Source organism: Oxyura jamaicensis, chromosome 9 (assembly GCF_011077185.1).
Source record: "Oxyura jamaicensis isolate SHBP4307 breed ruddy duck chromosome 9, BPBGC_Ojam_1.0, whole genome shotgun sequence".
In the NCBI taxonomy this organism is placed as follows: domain Eukaryota; kingdom Metazoa; phylum Chordata; class Aves; order Anseriformes; family Anatidae; genus Oxyura; species Oxyura jamaicensis.
In genome coordinates, this window is record NC_048901.1 from 3,608,398 (window position 1) to 3,634,201 (window position 25,804).

A 25,804-nucleotide genomic window follows, 5' to 3' on the forward strand; every position below is an offset into this window, starting at 1 on the left:
GACAGATGCTCAGGAGCTATTCTCTTGCCACAGGAACCTTTTTAGTGTGTGCAGCTCAACGCGTGTACGGTGGCGGTGCCCTCTGCCAACAAAGCGTACCTGGTGTTAGTGACTGCCGCGATAGCGGATCGCAGGACTGCCCCACGACTGGAATTGTGTCCCACAGCTCCTTGACACGGGCTGGGGAAGCAATTTCCTGACATCCTATTTCAACATGTAGCAAGCTTCACCTCAAGGTACATACAATGGATTTATTTTCAGTACAAACATATGTTTCTGACGTGGCAAACTGCAGCATGAAGGGGAGGAAAGAACGAGGTGATAATCCCGGTTGTTATGGTATAGGCCATTCTCTGCTCAGTCCTTGTTTTACCAAGTAGATTCTGCTCTTATATTGCAAATTGGTACCGTGTGTTTGGTAAATGCCTTTAAACAGAGCTATGGTTTGTGTTATCTGTAAGATATCAAGAGACAGGGGTCCGCAGGGCTGCCTGTTGTCCTCTCTGAGTTTTCCACGTGTCTGCAAATATTTCAGGGGAGTTTCTCCCATTTTGAGCAGCAAAGCGGTGGCCTCAAATAGTTGCACAGCCTCGATCTCAGGACAACAAAGTTTGTAACGCACTGGAAAAGCCTTTAGCTTATTCGTTCCACGTTCGGGCCTCCATGACTCCACGGAAGGGGAAGATTTCATCCTGACGGGTGGGCACGAGCGCTGCCGGGGCGCTGAGGGGCGGCAGGGCCCCGCCGCGCGGGAAATGGCGGCGGGCACGGGCAGCGAGCTGGGCGCAGGGCCCCGGCTCCCCGCAGGGACGGAGCTGAGCCAGGAGCTCTCCGAGCCGCCCTGGAGATGGCAGCATTGAGCAATTTATTTTTCCGCGTTGGCTTGCAGCACTTGTTTCCTCCTCGGAGGTGGAAGTTGTGCATGCAGCACATTTCGGCCCTGCTAACTGCAGAGCGCGTTGAATGTTCGGTTTAACTCAGCCCACAACGATGCGGGAAAACACACTCGGCTGCTTGACGCTACGCAGAGTCAAATGCTTTTATTCAGGGAATCTTTCCCCGACATTTCTGCCGAGCGGGACTCGCTTGGCGAGCGGGGACAGACTTCACCGGGGGGGCTCGGGGGCTGCCCCGGCTGCGGCTTCCACAACCACCACGCCGCCAAATGGCGTCGCCGCCTCCTCCTCACTCCCCGCCTCGCCTCAGCGCGGCCCGGGCGCCGCCTCCCTGACTGACGGGCGGCGGCACCAATGCGGGCCGAGGCCCCCGGCGGGCGGAGCCGGGGCTGGAGCCGGGGCCGGGCCCGGCGGTGGCGGCGGCGGCGGCCCCCGCGGCCGCGCTGAATGAGGGCAGGGAGGGAGCGGAGGGAGGGAGCGAAGGGCTGGCCGGGAGCCTGGCGGCGGCAGCGGCGGCGGCTCCGGGGATGGTCCACGCAGCGGCGCCGTCCCGCGTCGTTCTCCTCGGAGCGAGCCTGAGCCGCGGCGGCGGGCGGAGGGGGTCCCCGCCGCCGGTCTGGGTGCGGGGCGCCGGGAAAGTCCGCGGAGAAGCCGGCCCGCAGGGAGCCGCCGCCGGCCTGGGGCGCGGGAGGGGGCTGCGCCGCCGGGCGCCGAGGCGCTGCTGCCTGGAATGAGGAGGAGGAGGAAGAGGGGATGTGCCTGCCTGCCTGCCTGCCTGCCTGCCTGCCGCCGCCGCGCCTGGAGATGGCACTTTGTGCGCCTAACGAGATGGGACTGAATGGGGTCGCCAGCCTCCTCCGCGCGGCCGAGCGGGAGAAGCTACAGCAGCCTCAGCGCTGATACTTGGAGGGCGGCTGCCTTGTGGTTGTTATTATTTTTTCTATATATATTTTTTTATATTTGGGGGACGAAGAGTGTTTTTCTTTTTTTTTTTTTCTTTTTTTTTTTTTTTTTTCTTCGGGTGCAAAGCCCGGACTTTGCAAAACAATCTCCGCCCCCACGAGGATATTTAATCTGCAGCAGAAATCGCTACTCGCGGAGGCAAACTTGCGAAGGGAAGCGGGGTGCGGGGGCAGGCGGGCACCCCCGGCCCGCAGGATGCGTGCCCCCTCCCCGGCCGCTGCTCCTGGGACGAGGCTTTCGGCTGCACCGAGCGGGACTGGACTTCTTACGGACACGCTCACCCATCTGAGGGCGATTCGGGCATAAACAGCGACACAAACTCTGATTTGGTGCTGGAAGCTGCCTCTGCCGCCGAACAGCTGCTCGCCCTCTGCTTCTGTCCTGTTTTCAGAAGGGGATCCTGAGCTCTTTTGCCTTTTTTTTTTTTTGTTGTTGTTGTTAATTGTTGTTGCATGAATTTTGTTTTACGTGGTTGTCTTTTCCGGCTGGCTTGGCTGTTTTGGGGTCTTGTGGACTACTGACTGCCGTAACAGCACCGCCACCTCTCGCCATGGCCAGCCCCACAGATAACAACGAGGGCTTCTTCTCGGATGTCAGAAAGGTGGGTTACTTGCGCAAACCCAAGAGCATGCATAAACGCTTTTTCGTGCTGAGGGCAGCCAGCGAGTCTGGACCCGCCCGGCTGGAGTATTACGAGAATGAGAAGAAATGGAGACACAAGTCAGGGGCCCCCAAGCGCTCCATCCCACTGGAAAGCTGCTTCAACATCAACAAACGGGCTGACTCCAAGAACAAGCACCTGGTGGCCCTCTACACCAAGGACGAGCACTTTGCCATTGCAGCTGACAGCGAGCCTGAGCAGGAGAGCTGGTACCAAGCGCTGCTGCAGTTGCACAACCGGGCCAAGGGCCACCACCACCTCCACCACCATCACCACCACCACCACAGCGATGTCACCTTTGGAGGCAGCAGCGTGGGGCTGGGGGAAGCAGGAGAGGACAGCTATGGCGAGGTAGCCCCTGGCCCGGCTTTTAAGGAGGTTTGGCAAGTAATCCTGAAGCCTAAGGGGCTAGGCCAGACAAAGAACCTGATTGGCATCTACCGCCTGTGCCTGACTAACAAGACCATCAGCTTTGTGAAGCTGAACTCTGATGCGGCTGCTGTGGTGCTGCAGCTGCTCAATATCCGCCGCTGCGGTCACTCCGAGAACTTCTTCTTCATTGAGGTGGGGCGCTCAGCTGTGACTGGGCCCGGTGAGTTCTGGATGCAAGTGGATGACTCGGTGGTGGCGCAGAACATGCACGAAACCATCCTGGAGGCCATGCGAGCCATGAGTGAGGAATTCCGGCCCCGCAGCAAGAGCCAGTCCTCCTCCAACTGTTCCAACCCCATTTCTGTGCCCCTCCGTAGTAGGCACCACATCAACAACCCTCCGCCCAGCCAAGTGGGGCTCAGTCGCCGCTCCAGGACTGAGAGCGTCACAGCCACCTCTCCTGCCGGCGGAGGGGGTGGAGGCACGGGTGGCAAACCCAGCTCTTTCCGGGTTCGTGCATCAAGCGATGGGGAAGGCACGATGTCAAGGCCTGCCTCAGTGGATGGTAGCCCAGTGAGTCCAAGCGCCAACCGGACACACTCGCATAGACATCGTGGCAACTCCAGGCTCCATCCTCCACTCAACCACAGCCGTTCCATCCCGATGCCTTCCTCGCGCTGCTCTCCTTCAGCCACCAGCCCAGTCAGCCTGTCATCAAGTAGCACCAGTGGGCATGGCTCCACGTCGGACTGCCTGTTTCCACGAAGGTCTAGTGCTTCTGTTTCTGGCTCCCCTAGCGATGGTGGATTTATTTCTTCTGATGAGTATGGTTCTAGCCCGTGTGACTTTCGCAGCTCTTTTCGCAGTGTCACCCCAGATTCGTTGGGGCACACCCCGCCAGCTAGGGGTGATGAAGAGCTCAACTACATCTGCATGGGGGGGAAGGCCACCTCATCTTGCTGCAGCTTGGCAGCTCCCAATGGCCACTTCATCCCACGCACCTGCCACCCGCAGCAGCAGCCCCGCTACCCTAGTACGCCGTGCTGTCCCCGAGGTGGCAGCGAGGATGTTGCCGACTTGGAGAAGGCCTTCAGAAAGCGGACTCACTCTGCAGGTACTTCACCCACCATCTCCCACCAGAAGACCCCCTCGCAGTCTTCAGTGGCCTCCATTGAGGAGTACACAGAGATGTTGCCTTCTTACCCCTGTGGCGGTGGCCGGCTGCCCTCCTACCGGCACTCTGCCTTTGTGCCCACTCACTCCTACCCAGAGGAGTGTCTGGAGATGCACCACCTGGATGGCGGCCACCATCGGACCAACTCTGCCCCTCACACAGATGATGGCTACATGCCCATGTCACCTGGCGTGGCCCCTGTCCCCAGCGGCGGGGTGCCCCCCAAGGGCGGTGACTACATGCCCATGAGTCCTAAGAGTGTGTCGGCCCCACAGCAGATCATCAACCCCGGCAGGGGGGGCCGCCACCCTCCAGCCACGGTGGACTCCAACGGCTACATGATGATGTCCCCCAGCGGCAGCTACTCCCCGGACAGTGGCTCCGCAGGCTACGGCAAGATCTGGACGAATGGCGCCGGCCACCACCCGAAGCTCTCAGTGGAGAGCAATGAGGGGAAGCTCCCTTGTGGCGGCAGTGACTACATCAACATGTCCCCAGCCAGCGGCTCCACCACCAGCACGCCACCCGACTGCTACTTTGGGGGTGCGGGGCAGCCGGGCGTCGAGGAGGCTGCTGCCGCGGCCCACCACAAACCCATCTACTCTTACTTCTCGCTGCCACGCTCCTTCAAGCACGTGCACCGGCGCGGTGGTGGGGCAGCGGGTGAGGAGGGCAGCCCCCAGCCCCGTGTTGCGCTTGGTTCCAACCGCCTCCTCTATGCTGCCGAGGACTCGTCCTCCTCTACCAGCAGCGACAGCCTGGGTGGCGGTGGTGGTGGCCCTGACGGTGTCCCCCCGTCCCACCCGCAGCCGCCGCGCAAGGTGGACACGGCCGTGCAGACCAAGGGCCGCCTGGCGCGACCCACACGCCTGTCGCTTGGCGGCCCCAAGGCCAGCACCCTGCCGCGGGCCCGGGAGCAGCCCCCGCTACTGCTGCCCCCGGAGCCCAAGAGCCCGGGGGAGTATGTCAACATCGAGTTCATCGCGGGTGACAAGCCACCCTTCCCCGCGGCCGCCCTGGGCCTGCCACGGCCGCCAGGGAGTGAGGCCGCTGAGGAGTACATGAACATGGAGCTGGGCCCGCGGGCGGCCCCTGCGGCCCCCTCCGGCCGGGACTATGTGACTATGCGGCTGGGGGGCTCCTGCTCCGACAGCCCCTCGCCCTCCTCGCCAGCCCTTCTGCTGGGTTACGCCGATAAACCCCCGGCGGTGGCTTCCCCGGAGCTGGCGGCAGCGGCGCCTTCGCGCTCCTCGTCCTCCTCCCTGCTCGGGGGGCCTGGCGCGGGCAGCGCCTTCACCCGCGTCAGCCTCAGCCCCGGCCGCACGCCCAGCGCCAAAGTGATCCGTGCTGACCCGCAGGGCGGCCGCCGGCGGCACAGCTCGGAGACCTTCTCGTCCACACCAACTGCTGCCCGTGGAGCGCCAGGGGGCTGCCCCGGGGCACCGTTCCCCTGCGGGAGCGCAGGGGGAGCCGAGGAGGTGAAGCGCCACAGCTCGGCCTCCTTTGACAACGTGTGGTTGCGGCCCGCCGCCGGGGAGGCAGCCGCAGCCCCCGCTGCCCGCAGGGAGCCCGGGGCTGCCCCCGCATTGGAGAACGGGCTCAATTACATTGACCTGGACCTGGTGAAGGATTTTGGGCACCGCCGCCACCACCACCACCATCATCACCTGCACCCCGCCGCCGAGGGCGCCTCCCTGTCGGGGGGGAAGCCCCCGCCACCGCCGCAGCCCAAGTCCCCGAGCCAGCCTCGTGGGAGCGGCCACCCCAGCGATGACTCGAGCGCGTACGCCAGCATCAGCTTCCAGAAGCGGGAGGAGATGTAGGAGCCAGGCGACAGCCAGGGAAGGTGAGCCCTGCCGCCAGCACCGGGCTCCCTGGGGGCGCCGGGACCCTCATGGTGGGCATCAGGGAAGTGTGAGTGGCTCGGAGTCCCTTTGGGGTGGCTCGGAGTCCCTTTGGGGTGGCTCTGCTGCCCACCTGCACCCGGGTACCTGCTGCCTGGCCTTGTTGCAGGCTGCCTGAGGGTGCAGCACCCTGGAGGTGGGGGCCAGGGTCCCATCTGGTGAGGGTGCTTCCAGAACAGGCTGGGGTGCTCCTGCTGAGACAGAGATGGGACTTGGTTGTGGCACTGCCTTGTCTCCTCAGCGTGCAGGATTGAGTGTATTTCAGAAGTGGGTGGAGGAAATGAACAAGTGAAGTAGCTGAGGGTGTAGGGCTGGAAATGGGAAGCTCCCATTTTAATCCCTGTTTGGTCAGTAATCGCTCTCGTGGCCGGGGTAAGGCAACGACCCACACCAACTCGTTATCCCACACATGAAGCATGGCTAATGGCACCTGCTTCATAGGGCTGTGATCAGCGTTAATTCAGCTGTGCTTGGAAAGGGCTGTGAATATGAGAAAGGTTTGAAAGTCTTCAAAGCCCTCTATCCACCCCTCGTGCTTCAGCTGACAGGACGCGTGGCTGTCCGGGGCTTGCAGCAGTATTACAGGCTGCGTGAGAAACAGGCCCTGACAACTGTGCCTTTGCCTTTGGCTGCAGTGGTGTGCTTTATTTTCCCTTACAACTTTCCTCTTTGAATTTGGGAAAATCTTCTGCCAGGCTGCCACATCCTGATTACAGGCGTGAGGTGAGCGGGGCATCATCGCATCGTTGTGATGTTGGTGCTGCATAGCCACGTAACGCAGCCTGGAGCACACGCATCCCGCTGGGAAGTGCATGATGGTGCGTGTGGATGGGGAAAGGGGAGCAGCAGTGCTGCGGGCGAGCCCTGGTAGCTAGCTGCCAGGTTTGTTGTGCTCTGACGCTTGCCGTTAGTGGATTTCTGTGTATTTGAGCAGCAGCAATCCCAGCAGGGTGAGCGGGTATTACTGTGAATATATACAAGAAGGTACGAGGGGCTGAATCTCATCCTGCTATTATTTTATTGGAAGCATAATATTGTTTGTATTGTGCGTTCACTCGGTGTGAAGGGATGCTGGGAGCCGGTGTTGGAAAGGTGCCTGGCATCATCGCTTCCACGTTACTCAGGGACACGTTTATATACCCGAACAAAGGTGAAGTAAGCTCTCCGTATTTGCTGCTTCGCACTTCCCCTGTTGCCTGTGGGAGCAGTGCGGCGCTAAGTACTGCTCTTAGGTGACCTGTGAATGGCAGATTCATTGCAGTGTTCGAGGTGAGGTTACACACGAGCACGGATACTGCAGGTCTGCTTCGAATGGTGCCTGTAGGAAACAATCGTTTCTGTGGCTGTGTGACAGGAGCGTGCTGGCTGTCACAATACTTGGTGAGCAGCCGTACCCGCCACGCCTTTCCTCTCTTTTGGAAGCACTGTCAGGCAGCTGCCTGGGCTGGCTGTGTCGTGCCGCCCTGACCTGGGAGTCCTCGGCTGCCTAGGGCTGCGCTGAGTGCCTGGTGCGGGGACGTTCGCCGGAGGGTGCAGCGTGTTGTGCTCACGGCGGTGGGTGTATTGCTATTTTTTCCTGTTCTGTGCTAAGATTGGGGGAGCAAGCGTGAGAGAAAATCCACTGCTGAGATCTGGATGAATGATAAATGTGTGAGAGGAAGAGAATGCAGGTCTGAGGAGGAGCAGTGCCACAGCTGTTCACTTGCACAGATTTTTGCACCTGCGCTGCTTACGTTGCTGCAGACACCTTGCCTTAATTGATCCGGTGTGTCACCGCTAACGTAGAAGCTGCTGCGGGTTTTCCGTCCCGGAGGTAGGGAGATCCCCGCTGTGCTTGCGCTGTGCAGCGGGATCAGGGCAGGAGAGACCCAGCACCAGGAGGTGCTGGAAAGCATCATGCAGCTGTTCGCAGAGAAGCGTGGTGCAAGGTAGCGTCTAGTGGAGTAATTGCTATTTGAAGTCGGTTCTTATTTCCCCGAATTAGGATTGGACTAAGCGAGTATGGCTTCTGGGAGGCCGGGAAGAGTCGGTTTGTAATTATGCGGGGAGTCAGCAGCCGTGCCTGTTCCGTGCCCTCCCCTTTATCCAGCTCAGCTGCTTGCAGCTCGCTCAGATGTTAACTCGTTGGACTCCTGTTTCCCACGCTGCATTTCTTACCATCAGCTGCAACTTTCCTCAGAATTCAACCCGACTAGCTCATCTTCTTGAGTGTGTTAAGGAAAAAAAGGTGTTACACCATGCTGACATCTGTTTTTAGACCAGTCCTCAGACCTTTTCTGCTTTGCGGGTAGAACTGGGGTTAGGCAGGGGAATCGGCCCATGTAGGGCACACCTTATGCCATCCTTAAGAAAATCTGCCCGGAGGTGAGCGATTTATAGGCCTGCAAACAGTCTGCTTGCACATGCCTGCAGAAGCTGTTGAGCACCTTAAGCTAAACCGTTCTCCTGTGAGCGGGGAGCGCTCCAGGTCCCGGAGCTCTGCGTGCCCTCCCCAGGGAGCCACTGAGCATCGCCCCATGCTGCTGCTGCAGGCACGGCTGATGGGCACTGGCTGCGAGAGCAGGGGGCTGCTCCTGCTGCTTCTCCTGCTGCTGCTTCTCCTCGTGCTGCCTGAGCAGCGTGGAGTAGCAAGGGGAAGGCACTTGGGCCGTTTGCAGGTACAGCAGAGAACGTAGAATGTCCGGACCTGGGGAGGGAGAGGCAAAGCTGCAGGTGTTGGAATAAGGGATGGGGAAGGCTGCTTTAAGTGCCCTTTCTTTGTTCTCCGTGTCTATTGTAGCTGTGGGTTGTTACTTAAGGTTTTTAATCTCAGAAGTGGTAGAAGGACTGCACGTGTTATTTCTTTACTTTCTTTTTTCTCCCTTTCCATAAAGCAGTCTTCCTGCCCTCCTCCCCAGCAAAGGCCAAAACTATCCGGACAACTCTTGTTTTACCCATTCTGGAATTTTCTGTTGTTCCAGACTACAAGGCAAGGACCTCACATGTTTGCCATTCAGCTCCCAGTGGGTAAAATTATTGCTGTTGCTTTGCTGCAAGCCAGCTCGCTCCTCTCTTCCTTGCTGCCCTGTCCTTTCCCCCATCCCTGCCACCTCCAGGTTGCTGAGGCATTACATTCTGCAGGGGTGTTATCCTCGTTCAAGTGGTGCTTATTTCTCCTAACATTAAAGATAGCTGAAATAATCATTGATTTGCAAATGTTTTATAAAATACATAAACCTCTCCCATCCATAGCATTTCTCTGCACTCCCCCTCAGATCCCATTGCTTTCCTGTCCTATGTTCCTGGCCGCGCTGTAAGGAGTGGCCCTGCCCTAGCCTTTCTTCTCCCATCCTTTTAAAAGTTCAGTGGTTTACAAGCTGCCCTGCAAGCTCCTCTGCCCACACATTTCCCTCTACTTGTGAGAAGTGGATATTGCTGCGTGTGCCTAGCCCAGCCAGTGGCTCCTTGGTGCTTAGATCCCGTGACAGGAGGACTTTCATGCATTAGTGGCCAAATCCTGCTGGAAAACAGCAGCCTGTGACCCGAGGAAGCTGAGGCTGTAGCTGGGGAGTGGGGGGAGCAGTGTTGCTATAAGGCATTTTCCTCCTGCTCAGGATTTTGCATGCACAGATGAGCAGGTATCGTGGATGTGCTTCTTACCTGCTTCTGGAGTTGCTGTGAGAAGAGAAACCTCCTAGATTTAGCAGGGGTATGAAGATGAGCTGCTGATAGCTTGTGTTCAGAGAATACAGTCAAAAAATATTCCAAAAAGGAAACCATTAAATGTTGGCTCTTGAGAAACAGGAAAGGCTGAAGGAGGATGGCAGAATGAATCCAGGTACGTGGCTTTGATCTCCAGAGCTTCAAAGCAAAGACATTATTCCCCCGCCTCATTTCCATTTCGTTGATGAGTCTGAGAACTTGTGAAAGTGAGCACTAATAACGCTGAATGGAATATGTGCAGCCTGAGCAAGAGGTAACTTGGCTCCCTCGCAGCTTTAATGATGCCTCGCTGCCCTGCACGAGGTGGGCGTTTGGTGCTGGAGGAAACCAGCACGCAGGGCAAGGACGTCTGGAAGGTGCCCCAGCCTCGTGTCCGCATCCAGTTAAAGCACTACTGAGGCAAACAGCTCGGATGTATATTTTGCTTCTGAAAATACACATAATGGTAAACAGAAAATAACTTGGGTCATTCGTGCCTGATATATCTGGAATGGTTTGTTGGCACGTTGCTTGCTTTTTTTAACTTATTTTTTAATAGTTTTCAATAGTTGGTTTTGCTTCGAGTTAGAAGCTTAAGGTGGAACAACTTCAACACAGCAATTGCCAAAACAAGACGTGTACCATTAAAATAAGTTTTGGGGGGAGGTTGTTTCCAGAACTGAAAGAACAGAAGTTTCCCTCGTTTTGGGTCAGCACCAACACAAATACCAGTACATTATGAAAGTTTTCCATGCTCTATGGGTATTCTGTAGACAAAACAGTCAATTTCTTACTGTATGCACACACCAGTTTTCCCCATACCTAATTATTTGCCAAAATTGAGCCTCTGTCTCCACATACTTGCATATTTGCAGTTCTCCTGCTTAACAAGACCACAAGCTTATTATTAATGCCTTTCTTTTTTTTTTTTTTTCTTTTAATTCTTTCATAATTGAGACGGTAGATCAGTTCCTTTAATATAGCTACATTGCATTTTAGTATTGATTTATTCCCTCCCTCCCTTGATTTTAATGACAGGCTTCTTAAGAGTTTCCTTTTTTGTTTTCCTGGCTTAAAAATTGCAGCTGTATGATTTATAAACCAACGCGGTAGATAATGAAGTACTATCTGGACTTCACTAGGTTTCGTATTTAGTCAATGTTTTCAAATTTAAACCACATTCAGAAACCAGTTCAAATGAAACAGGACGTTGCAGGGCCAGGAGGATGCTTGTTTTTAACTAGCAGCTGTGGCGAGTCATGCGTTTCCTTAGATAACACTCATAACTGGGGAATTACAACCCCGAACCAAAACGCAGCAGAGGGCTCAGGAGGAGGAATGCCGACGGACTGACACCCCTAGCGTGTTGCGGTGCTTCAGGGGTGCTTTATGTTAGCTGGAAGTTGGCTGTTCGTTAGGACTAGACAGTTCTTCATGACTCTTTATAGATGCAGAAATGCAAGTGCCTTAACTGAAGTGTGCTCGAGTATTCTTGTGGACAAGTTGCAGTAAGTTTCCAATAGCTTGTTTGTGAAGAATAGTTATGTTTTTGTTCATACACAAAAATCACTAGTACAATAATCAGAAGAGAACATGTCCGCTTTCAGAGATTGGGTAAAGGCACTAGTGGAAGTAAGCTTAGAAGAACATGTTTTAGTGTCCAGTGATACGGGAGAAATACAGATGGACTTCTCCAAAACGAATTAGACACCGGATTTAATCTCTGTTCCAGGTAGCACTGGAAGCTTGTTACGGCATTTGATTGACAGTTCTGAAATACAGTAGGTAAAAGGTAGGAGGGAAAATGGGGCAGGTGCTGTTGCTGGGCCCCCTGCTGTGGCTGGGAGAGAAACTATGGGATGCTGACATGAGATAATGGGAGCTGGAGGCACTGACCGGGGAACAGTCGTAGCAACTGGGTAGGGAGCTGGGATTGGGCATAGAAAGGACCTGGGGACACAGAGAAGCTGTGGCATGGTGGAGATGGCTACAGGGTGCTCGTGATCCGATGGGAATTGGGGTGGTGGTGTGTGAAAGTTTGAGGAACAGTAGGGAGAAAGGCGGAAAGCCTGTATATACACAAAGAGTTTATTGCACAGGTGCTCATTTAGCATGGTGCTGCCGTTTCTGGAAGGTGTTTTTACTTCTATATTTTTCTTTTCACCTTTATAACTGGTAGATGTTATTTAGAAAGCATATGTACCTCTTACTTGTGATGAGATTTTATTTTGATATATTATTTGGTCCGTTTGCTGGCCTTAACAGGATGATGTGCATTGGTAAGGGAAGCTGAATTTGCCTCAGGCTCTTCTTTCCCGAGTTCTTTGTCTTCTAGCATCCCTGTCACAACCACAACAGTAAACCACAGCTAGGGATACGAGTTAAGTACAAAGCAAATAAGAATGAGTGACTTTTAACATGTGAAAGAATCCTGTTATTATAAAACGTGTAGTAAAAGGAGAACTATGTTCACACTGACTTTCTTTCACAGCAGTGTTTTCTTCTTTACACTGTACTGCTTGGACAGTTACGATAAATTGATTTAAAATGAGGTTCGCTAGTGTTCTGTGATTTGTCTTCTGGAGTAGTAAGTATAGATTCCCTTAAAACGCTTCAGTGTAAAGAATATCTTGTAAAAGAAGATTTAAAATGGCAAAAAATATTAGGGCTTGTTACAGCAGATCTTGAGGTTTTCATTTTGTGGTGAAAACAGCAATGCAAATATATTAATATTTACAAATGTATCTAAATTCCCAATTTGTCAGAACGCTAAGAGCTGGCTTTTGGCCTTCCGTATGCAATAAGACAGCAGAGTACCCATTCATAAAAGCGAGTAGCGGCATCCTGCTTTTACATCGTTCTGTGTTTTAGATAAATGGGGATCATGATGCTTGTTATTCTGGCTTCATGAGATAAAGGTAATGAAGGAGAGGTGTCAGTAACTTAAAAAAGATTCTGAAGCTTAACATCTTTATTCTCCACTTACAGAAATACTGAGAAATACAACAAAAGCCAAGGTGTGAACAGATAAAGGAGATTTAAATAAGTCTGGCGCTCTTAACTAACTAAAAGATGTCTTGATATATATCTCTCTGATCATGTTTGACACATCTAGGTCATGTTCTCTGAAGACTATTATTAGAGATTTAACCTTGGGTAATTGCAAACTGTATTTTCTTCAGAGGAGTTTTTGATCAGGTGGGTGGGACAGTGAAAGTTTGTGTTCAACTGTTTGCAAGAATTCGGGAGCCTAGTTAAAAGACGTGCTGTCAGCCGCCTGAACCGAGGGATGAGGTGCACCATTCCTGTGCCGTAGCACAGAAGATTTGCCTGTGTATGCTTTGACAGCTGTTGTAAAATTCCATTTATTTGGGAGCTGGGGATGTGCAAAAAATAGCCTATTAAATTTTCAAGTAAGATGCACTTCAGGGGGAAAGGAATTAGGCTGTAAGAGTGTTTCACTCGTTACAGCTAGTAGAACTATGGAAGCGTGTGTGTGCGTTTGAACTGCCTGATGATACATGTTGTAAATGCAGGAAGGCAGTAGTGGGGGAGCATCTGCAGCTTCCCGTTAATTTACTGTGTGTTTTGTGTTTGGTTGTTTTCCAGTCTGTGTAGGTTGGATATTTGTTAGTCGCTAGGGCATCTAAGCATTGGACAAGTTTTCTTTGAATTACAGAATCTGAAGAAAAACGTGAAATATCCATCAGCCCTGATTCTTGTCACCTTTCAGCAATCTGGCTTTTGGTGTGGTGCACGGTGTTTGCTAAAACATACCTATGGGGCAGCGACTCCTTAAGCTGGCTTTGCCACTCAATAAACTGCGTAACTGGGCTCTGCAGGGGGCTGCCCTTCAGCGGAGCAGTTCCTGAAGAGGGGGAAAAAAGCTGGAGTGAAGGAGATTAAGCCAAACCAAAAAAATCTTCAACAAAGAACAACCAAACCAACCCCAAGCCCCCTTCGTCCTCACGAGCTGATGATGGACACGTGGACATCAGCAGTAACATCACAGTCAAGCAGTGTCTAGACACGTGTCTTCGTCAAGAGAATGAAAGAACCTCCTGGAGCGTAGATTGAGCTGGAAGATTGGCTGAGTTCGTTGCTGCTCTTGCAGCATATCTTGGTCGGAGTCCCGCTGCTTATCAGTGTGTAAGTGACCGCAGAGGAGTGGGGCGGGGAGCTGGAGCTCTGACTTCCTTGCTTCAGTTCAGACCCCAGCTTCCCGTTCCCTGCGCTGCATGCGAGATGCAGGAAGACGTCTCGGTGACAGCAGATTGTGTCAGTGAGGGTATCTAGATTAAAGCACTGGATGGCAATTCATCTTCAGCATAGCTGGCCTGCTTTTGAAGAACAGGTTACGTGTTAGAAAAGATATTTTTTACCCCTAGAGAACAGGAACAAGCAATCTTCTACTTTGGAATACATCCTTGAGGATATTTCCTTCCATAGTATTGTTGCATGTCATGGAAGAGACCAGTGCAGGTAGCACAGCTGCGTGGTTGTAGAAAGAGGTAGGGTCTCTGCTCCCTGGGGACAGCGACAGGACCTGAGGGAACGGCGTGGAGCTGGGGCAGGGGAGGGTCAGGCTGGGGGTTAGGGAAAGGTTCTGCACCCAGAGGTGGTCGGGCACTGAACAGGCTCCTCAGGGCAGTGGTCACAGCACCGAGCTGCTGGAGCTCAAGGAGTGTTTGGGCAGCGCTCTCAGACACGTGGCCTGGTTTTGGGGTGGTCCTGTGTGGAGTCAGGGGTTGGACTCGATGGTCCTTGTGGGTCCCTTCCAACTCAGGACACTGTGTGATTCTGTGGCAGCTAGGCTTGCTCGGGGGGGGGGTCAGAATGACTCAGATGTCCGCAAGGTGATGTATTGCTTGTTGTGGTGGGGATGAAGATCTCCGCAGTGGCTACATGAGGAGTGAGCACTGCTCACCTTCCTGCAGTGACAGTCAATTCAAGCTACACAATTGTCATCTGCTGAAAATGAGTGACAATGGAAATCCTTAGGATGGTCAGAATATGGTTTGGGCAGGTATGAACTGGTAAAGGTGAAAAAAATGCCTCCCTTAACCTGCTACACTTATGCTGTTTCTCTTTTTTGACTTCTCTGCTTGCAGAGCACAGGCACAGTGCACCAGCCTTTCTTGCTTTGCTGTGTTACGGTGTTTGTAGCGCTTTGTCTGTTCTTGATTTTCTGCATTGCAGAACAAAGCTGAGTATTTATTTTTTTTTAAGTAACGGCAACTAAACTTCAGAATAATAAATATTTATTGTCCTTAAAAGCAACGGAAAGTGCACGAGTACTAGATAGCTAGTGGCTTGATCACATAAATGAAATGAAGGGTAAGGAAACCCTAGCATTGTACAGCTTAGGTGAGCCGAAACAAGCAGAACCAGAGGAAACTCTCCCTCTGCCTTGGCTGAGGAATCTCAACAAGCAGGCTGGCTGCTGCAGCTTGGGTGTGGGCCGGCAAGATGTTGGGGCAGATTTAAGCAGCATGCTGTGCTGAGAAGGGTGGGCTCACCTTGGCCTTTGCTCCTGCTGCTCCTTTTGTTCCTCCTTCGGGGGAGGCAGGCGGTGTGCAGGGATGCCCGCGTCGTTCTGCCTTGTATGTCGGCTGGCGTGGGGAGCGGAGCGAGCCTGTGGCAGGTCAGGGAGCTGCACCAGCCATGGGGATGTGGCCAGGACCAGGGGCATCTGCAGCAGTTGTGCTTTGACTCATTCAACAGTGACTATAGTTAGGTCGGCTTATTATTAGTAACTTGTTCATATTTTCCCATTTTGCACATAATTTGTGCAAAATTTCCCATTTTGCACATGCCGTTTTCTAGGAAACGGCAAAATAAAAAGTATAAAGAGGAATTTAGTTTGTTTAGGAAGCTGTAAATATTTTTCTTATTGAAAGTTAATATTTGTCCTAGCATCAATATTTTGGAAATAATCTCGTATTTTGTTGACTTTACATAATCATCTGGTGAACATGAGCTGAGTGTGCTGGAAGTTCTTGGATGCCCTGATCGGGGTGTGTAGCCCTGTGATATGTCCATCTATCTTAGTCTGAGGTCCAGAGGCAGACGATGCTGAGCGGAAAGGAGCGGTGGTGGAAGCAGGACGGGTCCCGGTCAGCTCCCTTCCTCTCCCAGCGCTGCGCTCGGAGCAGGCGTGGGGAACCGCTGTAGGTCGAGCGTGTAAATGGTGAAACTTCATTCTTAAATGGGCCAGCGTAGCCGAGGAACTTGTACGCAGCTCGGCCTCGAATGCTTTAAACAATGTTCGGGAACAAAACTTTCATATAGGTTTCATTCTTCTTGGTGTGAAACTTCCTCGCAAGCTGTGGTGTAAGGGAAAAGCCCTTCTGGAGGTGTGCGGGCATGTAGCTAGGGCATGTTTTTTCAGGCCTTTGAACTAGGTTAGGAATGTGTCTCAAGATGGAAGAATGAATAGTTATTTGGTGCTTTTAGCCTCCGGGCTCGAAGCCAGCGAGAGGAATGTTATTGTGTCTTCGGAGCCTGGTGCACGCCAGCCCTAGTTGAGCAGGGGCTGGCACGGCTCGGTGTCACCCGCGCCCGGCCACTCGGGGGTGTTTCTTCGGGTGGGAGGCTCTGGAAAAGGGGTTGCATCTTTTTAGTTAGGGCAGAGGGATTGCACGGAAAGGTGCCAGCTTAGCAAAGCTCTCGGGTTACCCCGATGCGATTCCCTGGGCGCGCATCCCCTTTTTTCCCTCCGCTCCGTGGAGTGCTTTTCCGGGAAGAGAATAAATATTTACATTTCTCTCAGATTCTGTTTTGACCCTGAGGTGGTGGTATCACGTCCCTGGAGAGAAAGGCAAGCTGAGGCTGAGAAAGTAGGGTGGTTCGGGTTGGAATAGCTTTTGGAATGTTTTCTGAAAAATAAACCTGGGTTTGGAACTAAATGTGCTTTAATATACTAATGTTAGCTAAACTAAGACGGAGCCGTTCAGTCAATGTAACTATCGACTATTTAGGGAAATCAAAGCTATTGCTGTGGCGAGCATGGTTGAAGAAGTATCCAGAATCGGGGTTTCAAACACTAAAAACTCATTTTTGAGAACAGCAGCTGCTACGGTACATGCTCAGAGAACTGTGTTTTCATTTTAATATACAGCTAGTGTGATTACATGAGGAGTTTATTCAGAGTTGAGTGAGATCAGCTGAAATTGAAAAGATAGGAAAAAAGATTTCCTTTCTGCAGTTGTTTAGTTTCAAACAGCCAAAAAAAAACATATACAAAATCTGAAATCTGGGAGTCCATAGTAACCTAGCCCATCCAGTTTCATCTACTAAATGTGGAAGAGGCTTTAAAAACATAAATTGTAATTAAATGCAGCATTTATTTTGTTAAGCAACTCCTTTATGTATTCAGGATGTTTTGTTAGTTTTTACTTACTGGTAACTAAGTACAGAACATGCTATTAACGTTTCATCCCTGTTTTCATTCAAATACAGCTTGACGAGTCATAAATACGAAATGTAACCAAGTAGCAAATGGTGACTTGCGTTGGCCGTTAATTTTTATTGATCAAGAATCTGCATAAATATACGCGAATGGTATTGTCTAACTAGAGACTGCACCAAATGCTAAATTAAAAGGTTGTATTGCAAATCAGCGTGATTTACTGGTTATTGCTCTTTGAGAATGACCATTAAGAACATAAAAAAGATAAGTTTCCTCATTTGCTAATCTAAATTTGATTATTTTAATCACTTTAATTTGAATTAATCCACCGTGAAGTCAAGTGTCAGTACATACATGATAATTAAATATATTTGAACTGATATGATCAAGCAGAAATAGAGCGTAGCCACAGAAGAGACCTGGTTACAGGACCTCGCGTGACCTGGAGGAGGAGAGCAGACGGCACATGGCATGGTAAGAGGTTGTGACGGTGCGAGGAGAGGACAAACCACAAGGACAGAAATGGAGCTTCGGTGTGATGGATAAGAGCGTAGAGGCGTTTCACAAAGTTATAGAAGGCAAAGTTGTGTCGGCAGGGGTACAGGGAAAGAGTGAGCAGAAGGAGAAATTGGAATAGGGCTGGGAGCTCACATTTCAGTCAGTGTAATTGGGCTTTAATGGCTTGGATGAATCATAATCTCTTAGCTTGATAGGCTGTAATAAAATTTTAAACACAGGTATGAATGAAGTTACTTACACTGATTTCATTGTGTGCTTGCAGTAGTAGGAAGCGTTGACGTGCCAAGGATTGTTAGAGGAAAAACGGTGTAAGATATTGGTAACATTTGTGTAAACATATTTTGGAGGAATGTTTGCACCATGATCCTTTTGCATGAGTGCTGTGAAATACTTCTCATCTCGGTGGGAAAGGGGAGGAATCTGCAGCTGATGGAAATTGCTGTAGGCCGCTTGAAGCTGAGGGGGGCTGGGGCATCATATACCTCCTTTTAGGATGTGTCCCTTTAAACTTCTTTTCTTCTGTAAGCTGTTACTACACTGTTCTTGTTTGAATTTATAGCAAGTCTCCATTAATTTTAATTAGCTCTACTAATGAGTCAGTTCCAAAGTGCTACAAAATGATCTGTAATTCACTGTCTAATTTATCTCCTACCTTGGGTATTTCATCTTTTCCAAAAATTCTTCTGCAGGTTGGTGAAGACGTTTGATCTGTCTCGATTCAAGCTTGTTTACTTCTATATTTGTTAGAGTAGCTCATCAGCTTTTATTCCTTTAGCAAATGTCTCCTGTGATGTTAATTGTGCCGTATGGATCTGGGTCACATTGTAGCATTTGCATTTAGTCTGAGGAAACAGGTAAAGGCGAAAGACTTGTACGAAATACAGGAGTGCTGTATGGAGAGCGTTCAGAATGAAGGAGACTGCAGAACACTTCATTTGCTTTTGTTTACAGGACTCGAACATGGTATATCTGTATTTATGCTATGGAGAAAACCCTTTTCCATTACGGCCTGTTTTGGTCCAGGTATAAAGATAGTAAGCTGTATATAAGAAAAGGCATCTTTCGCCAGCAGAGCTGCTGCTTTTAGCATCCATACTGGTAGAGCTGTCTGTGCTCGTCATCAGTTCAAACAAACCTTTCCTCCAAAGCCAAAAGCCTTGCTGACAAATCAGGCTTTCTAATTTAGATAAGGCCATGTGTACATGGAAATCATTTTCAGGTGAAAGTGATAATGTAATGGCTTTAGACAGCGGTCGCTCAGACCTGCTGGGTTACTCCGGACGTCACATGAGAAACAGGCAGGGACCCTCTTCTGCCCCCAGACTCCGGTTTGTTATAGGAGGTTTGGTAAGGCACTGACAGACACAAGGAAGCGTCAGTCTCCCTGAAACATTCCCTGCTGATCTAGTGGCAGCTCAGATGAGCCTGGGGAAGAAAATCGTTGTTCATTCATTAAAAGTCATTTGCGTGTTGTCCCCTGTGGTGTGATATAAAAGCTGAATGCACGTTGTCCAGCAGATGCATGATTGCAAGCACAAAACTGGCTTTTAACTATGTGATGAGCTTCTAACGCTACGATCCGTGTTAGGAAGTAAGCTCTGAAAGATAGCTCTGCCTTCCTGCCGCTCCACGGAGCGGTTCCAGATGTAGTTTGAGTACAGCTGGAGGATTAACATGCTTCAAGAACTACCAGAATCATCTCTAGCTTGAGTTTTTTTTATTCACCTCCGTTCTCTGTAGCTTTCTGTTTTAAGCCTTATTTATTAAGAAGTGTTATTGCATTCTGTTTGTTTTTTCAAACTACTGTGTCATTTATTTGGCAGGAGAGGGGGAAGGTTAAAGTTCCTCCTTACCTCCTCCCCCTCTCTCCAGTGAAATTTTTGATTGTTCTCTTTAATGAGTCATTTTCTCTACAGCTGAAGTTAATTTAGTGGCTTATCCAAACAATGAATGTTTTCTGAGCAAGGAAGTGAGGGAACTTTAGTTCTTTCCCCTTTTCTTTATATAAAGGTGTGTCTTGGGTGTTTCCAAAACACACGCAAAAGCACACAGGCACAGGTTTCCTATGACTTTGCAGAAAGAAATTCTAATTTTGCTTTCATGATCTTGCCTTACTGTGTTTAAGTTACGTTCCTCCTCTTCACAGCCTCACAGAAATCCAGCAGTCCAGATAGATGAGTAGTTTCCCTCCACCTTAAGAGGCTCTGGCAGTGCGAGTATTTTGGCACCTCCTAGGCGATGTGCTTGCCTGTCAGTGACAGGATTCCCCCAAGTTCATTCTGCTTCAGCAACTGAAGGTCACACAGCACACTCTTTTCATTTGCCATCTGGCAGCTCATTATTAGCAATGGTATGGAAACCAGAAATAAGAAAAGCAGAACCAAAATGCTGAGCGTATTGTTTCAGACATGCAGCTCAAGCTGGGTTCGTGTGTGCTGTGCAGCGGCATCTCCCTTCGGAGGGGCATCCCGCCCCGCCAGCTGGAGGGGAGGCACTTCTGCTGGAGAGGCTGATCTCCACGGGGCTTCTTCCTCACCTCCACAGCTGCCTTCTGGACCCTTTTGCTGTTGGAATTGCACTGCCTTAGAAAAATAGGGCTCGTTTTGGTTTCTTGGTACCACTAGCATGTTTTAACATCAGGTCGTGCTTTGTACTGCTACACTGAGGGTGGCAGGAGGAGATGGCTTTGCTCATGTGTGTGCACACTAGGGAGGAATTTTGTCCTTCAGGGGTTTGGGAGCTAAACTGCCATCCACTTCAGTGGAGTGGCACGTCCTCACTACTACAGAGAGAGCAGATAGGGCTTGCTATGCCGCGGTGCTGCTGCACGTCCACAAATGCTCTTTTCCATGGATTCCTTATCAGCATTTAAAAGTTGATAGCGCATGCTATTGAACTCCTACTTTCTCTGGTTCTTACTTCCCTACTGACGTGTACGTGCGCGTTAGAGTGAGGGTTGTATGCTCAGTGCTGCTTAAGCCAATCTGCTCAAGAGCATTGTTTTCTGGGGAAAAAAGGGTCATCAAAGATTGGAAATGAAAATCACTTGTGAAATATTTCTGACATGTATGTCATGGATTTGTAAAATCTGTTTCATACGTCTGTTTGTTGAACGTGGGGTGTTCTGATTTGGCTGAATTGTACCAAGTTATTGTGTGTCAGTGTCCTCACACAAGGCTTTGATTAAGCAAGAAGAAATGCTGTGATTTTAAAGGCTGGCCTATGTACATGCTTGCACAGAGAAACAAGAAGTGTGAATTAGAAGAAGTTAGCATTTTTATGTGTTCCAATACCATGCATAATAGTGGCTGGTCTGGACAAAAAGAAAGCCGTAGTATAAAGCAAAATATTCATTTTGACCTTTGGGGAAGACACAAAGACATTCCGTAGCAGATGAGATTTTTTTTTTTTTTTTTTTTTTTTTTACAGCAGGGTATAATTTTAACCAGGGTAGGTTCAGTGACTTTGTTTACTTATGTGGGCTGCAGGTATGAGCAGCTATTCAAGGTTCAGTCATCAGCTCAAGTTCCATGTGGCTGAGCCAGACACCCCCAGCCCCCCGTAAGTCCTTTGTGTTTTTGATCACAGTGTATGACATTATATTTCTGTGTTGAATCAGGCCGCTGATGTGAACATGCTGTCTTTGATTTGGACCTCCTTCTCCAGCTGTGTATCTAAATTCTGCAGACTGCAGAATTTCAGAGCTGGCTTCTTCTTGCTAGTTTCCCAGTTCAGCTTTTGTCCAGAGTTCTATCATTTGAAGTCAGTACTTTCTGCTTTCCTTTTTTCAGCTCTGGCTTGTTTAGTTTTTCCCCATCTAATCCACGCATCTACTGTGTGTGGCTGGAAATACAATTTTCCTAGGCTCTTAGGTCAACTATATTTGTTCTCCTTTTACAACCTTGTGATAGCTTTTGCTTTCCCCACTCTGCCAAAAATAAATGCCTTGTACGCTCATGGAGCCTTGATAAAACCCCTCCTTTGTCCAGATGGCAGACAAGAGGTCACATTCCCTACTCTGTTCCAAACTTTGTTGTTTTCCACTTAATTTCTACCTTTTTCCCCCAGTGCCTCTGATCTCCATTGTTTGGAGGAGCCTCCTTCTCTTGAGTACTGCTTCCTTTTTGATTTTTTTGTTTGTTTGTTTTTTGTTAGATACCATGTCAGGAGGAAGAAGGGGTTATTGGAGCTTCAGCACAGGCTTCAAGTAGGATGAAACCATGACCGTCATCTCCTTGCAACCATCATCTCCTTGCAGCATTTTCATTTGGTTTTCAGAGTGCTTATTTCATCCGGGCAGGATGATAGCAGGATCCTGAGGCATTATGCTGGTGGTGTGAAGCAAAAGGGACGAGGTCCCTTCCTGCTTCAGGGTGAGGGAAACTTTTGCAGTCTGATATGTGGAAGTGAGCCTTATGCACGAAGCTGATGGGGTTTTGTTGTTTTTTGTTTGGTTTTCTGGTTTTCATAGTGTATTTTTTTCCTGTTGATTTGTTTTGTTTTTCTTTGTTTTGTTTTCTCTTAAGTTAGCTATCCTGAAAGGCTTGCGGGAAGTGTACAATCTCTTGCTGCTTGGGAAATGTGTCGCACAAAACTTTCTGTAACACTTAGCTAGGAGAAAAATACAATGAGGTTTGTTCTATAAACATGTCATTATCAGCAACATGTGAGTTGGTTGTTTATGTTGCCCAATGCATGATTTTGACATACAGAGAATAGATGAGTAACTCACTTTGCCGTGAAGCCCTAGAAGGTGACTCTTTATGCCACGAGGCATATTCTAGATGTTGTTTCTAAGATCTACATGCAAATATTTTAGTTTAGGCTTTTTAGCATTTTATTTCTTGTTTGGAAGTTAAGAACAGATGTGTTTCCTTGTTTTTGTAACATGGATGAAATACTAATAACTCAAGGCATTATTTGAAACAGGGAAATAAAGATTTTTCCTCGTGTTTGAGCCCTAGGAAGCTAGACAGAGGAGGGGGGAAAAATAATGAACTTCAAAGAAAAACCTTAGGGATCTTTTCAGGAAATGCCAAGTAAGGAGTAAGTCCCTAAGTCCAAGAGTGAGTTAATGAAATTTTTACTTCAAAAGAAGAAGCCTGGAGATTTGTGGGTGGCATAACTGATGGGTGGTACGGTGACCTCTGCAGCAGGCAGCGTTTGGAAGCAGTATCCACATCATCCAAGGCCTCTGGCCATGAAGGAGTTAATGGAGGCTCTGCCTCTGTAACCCATCACTTATCTTTTGACCATCCAAATGTTACCTGGTGTTTGGTAATAGTGAAGAGGTGTTTCTAAAGCTTTACTCTGTGCAGGACGATAGTCACCTGAGGCAGGAGAATGAAAATGCCCAAGCCCAGCCCCCGGCGCTCAGCCTTTTGGAGTGGTGTGTGCTGCGCTAGTGTGCTAAGCACAGTTAAGATAAGAGTCCTCACCGTTTGGATGGAAGTCCTCTGATGTGGACAGAGGCAGGAGGTTGGGTGGTTGCACCACTGCAGCTCTACGTTCATTAATAGATGAGAAATAGCCCAGCTGCGTCCCTTGGCAAGTTGCACATGCAGCTCGCGACTCGTTGACAAATATTACGCTGTTATTTCCCCGCGCTCCGATGTATCTGCTTGTCTGTTTTCTCTCTCCCTATAGGTCTGCTGAGGCAGGGCCTGTCATTTTATTCTGTCTGCTCAGCAGCCAGCAAAGCGAGGCCTTCACCTGCGGCTGAGGCTGCCGCGCTCTTGCAGTGCAAGCAATACAAATAGCCTCTATTGCAGGCTGTTGCACCCGCTCCAGTGCCATGCTGGGCCGGGTCCAAACCCTCAACTTGCTGCCGATATTCAAAGTCTTCATAAGGCTTAGATCAGTGAGCCTCACCGTGCTTATAAACGTCGACTGAAGCCGTCAGGCCTTCTCCCTCTCCTCCGTCCCAGTAGCTGTTTCTGCCGAAACATGCCCAGAAGTGCTGGCTGTAGGATTTTTTCAAGCCTGCATCATAAAGGTTATAACCAGGAATACGATGTATGTACCAGCTTCCTTTCCGCTGTGTTTAACTTTGAATCACACGTGTAATTTCTGTCATTACCTTGTAATCTGTCTTGCTGTCTCTACTTGCTGATTGGAATTTAAGAATAACAGAGAGCTTTTTAAGAAGCCCATCTTTCATTATTCTGTTAGAACTGGATCTTTTTTAACATCAAGTGATAATTGCTTAAAAAGGAAATGACATGATCTGCCTCTTTTTTTTCTTTTTTTCTTTTTTTATCATCTCTGCAATGGTTGCAGGGGTGTGCAACATGCTTTGTGTGCCGTGTGAGCTGTGGACCTGGCTTCTCGGTGCAGTGGAGCAGACAGACATGGTCACTGCCCTGAAAACTGCCTGAAACTTCAGCATTTTGAAGAGGGAGGAAGAGCTCCCAACTCTTTCTGACCCGGGTCATTTAACTTTGAATCCTCAGTGATTTCAGCAATGATGAAACTGGATAGCCTGGGAGGTTCTTCTTTTTGAGGGCACCTGAGAACACCAGGCCAGGCAACTGACACAGACAAGCAAAAGGTATCAAAATGCACAGCACGATCACTTGAGCAGTGCTAGAGGGAGAGCTGAATTTAACATAGACCTGCTAATAACGAGACTTCAAAGAGAGCACGCCCTTCCCTTCCACAGCTGTGCTTTGCCATGGAGAAGAGGCAGGGAGTTTTCCAGTGGAAGTTTGCTTCGTATCTTTGCCTTGGGGAAGAAGTTCAGAAAGCTCAGAAATTAACTTAGAATTTTAGAGAGGTGAAAGGAAGGGAGAAGATAATTATGAATTTTGATGCCAAACCCATCATTCTGTAACGAGTTTTTTATTTTTTTATTCCATCTTGCACTTCAGGGGATAAAAAGGTGCGGGTTCCTCTCTCTCTCTCCTCCCCCCCCCATGTTTTCCTTTACTTTATTCTTTCTCAGTGTGAGTTTGTACTTGCTTTTTTACCAACTGCCATCTAAAGATCTCCCCCTGTGTTTATTGCTGGAAGCTGTTTGCTTAGCTTATCAAAGCACAGATAGACGGTTGGGATATCTTATTGGACGAAACATTCACAGTCCTTCCATAACTGAAGTCCTTTCCATAAGGTAGGGTATAGCATTTGATTCTGTTTATTTTTGAGTTTTTTTCCACTCACATAAGAAGCCGTAAACTGTAAAGGGAACTTGATATACTTGTACTGTATTTGCAATTTAGATTGCAGAGTGTTTTGGAGTGCACATGTTTGGCTGCCAGTGAAACCACTGGCTGTGAGTCAGAAGGCATCGAACGCTGTTTTCTAAAGTGTCCTTAAGGGTGAGGTCACGTAAAGGATGGAAAATGTTTCAGAGTGTTCTGGGAAGCAGGAGAAGGGTATTTTGGATCTTGTGAGCAGGTGACCTGGGGGGGCTGCAGGGCTGAAAAGCCATCTCAGGTGAACTAACAGGGAACCTGGGGGGGGGGGAAGCAATTTGAGAGTGGGAATTAGCAGAGACTTAGCAAGGCACAAATGGAACCGCAGCTGAAGTGAAAGAAAAAGGAAAGCTGCACAGAAACTAACTTCTTGGAAAAACAGAATAACCTTTCAACTTCTTTTGTGATTTAGAAATAGATATTTACTTCAGGATGTGTGGATTTTTCTGTAGTGGCTTTAGAGGCGATGTCCAGCGCCCCAGGTCACGAAGTGCAGTGTCACAGGCACTGCGGGGCTCAGGGGACCTGCTGATGGCACGGGTTGCTTGCAGCTCGGCCTCCCTTTCCATTCCCAGCTCTGCGGGGTGAGAGGCTGAGGTGGCTTGGTCGAGGGGCAGGACACAAACCCTCTTTGGAAGGTGCTGCTACCTACCCAGCTGCTTCGGGCCTGGAGCTGGCAGCGTGTTGCTGACAAACCTGAAGAAAACAGCCCTGCTGACTGCGAGCGCTGGGGCTGCCGCTCGCAGGCAAGAGCTGCAGGACGGGAATTCGGGAAATGGGGCAAAGTTCAGCGCTCGCCTCCAGCTCGCGGGTGCGCGCTCGTCCGCGCCAGCTGCCGGCCAGCTGCTTGCTCCCCGCTTCCCAGAGCCGCATCACCATTTTTCCTCCTCAGCTTCTCTTATTCAAGTGCGTGCTGCTAACATGTTAAGTTGTTATTATTTTTAAAACACCAGGGCAGGCTAAACCTGGCAGCCAGGACAACAACTCTTCTGCTGGAGAGGTCAGAGAGAGTTTCAAGCAAGCAGGAGGG

General features: G+C 49.9%; 1 protein-coding gene across 3 annotated transcripts in view; it reads left to right on the top strand.

The window, feature by feature from the left end:
- The first annotated feature begins 1,308 nt into the window (after positions 1-1,308).
- Positions 1,309-25,804, top strand: part of IRS1 (insulin receptor substrate 1) — a 52,196-nt gene continuing 27,700 nt past the window's right edge. The window contains exons 1-2 of one of the 3 annotated variants that reach the window (XR_004753228.1): positions 1,309-5,912; positions 23,228-24,131. Coding sequence is in view for 1 of the 3 variants with exons in the window: in XM_035334623.1 (XP_035190514.1) it covers positions 2,410-5,889 (3,480 nt within the window). In the remaining 2 variants the exon portion in view is untranslated. Of the gene's footprint in view, positions 5,964-23,227; positions 24,132-25,804 lie in introns of all 3 variants that reach the window. The other 2 variants (XR_004753229.1, XM_035334623.1) reach the window with 2 other exon arrangements.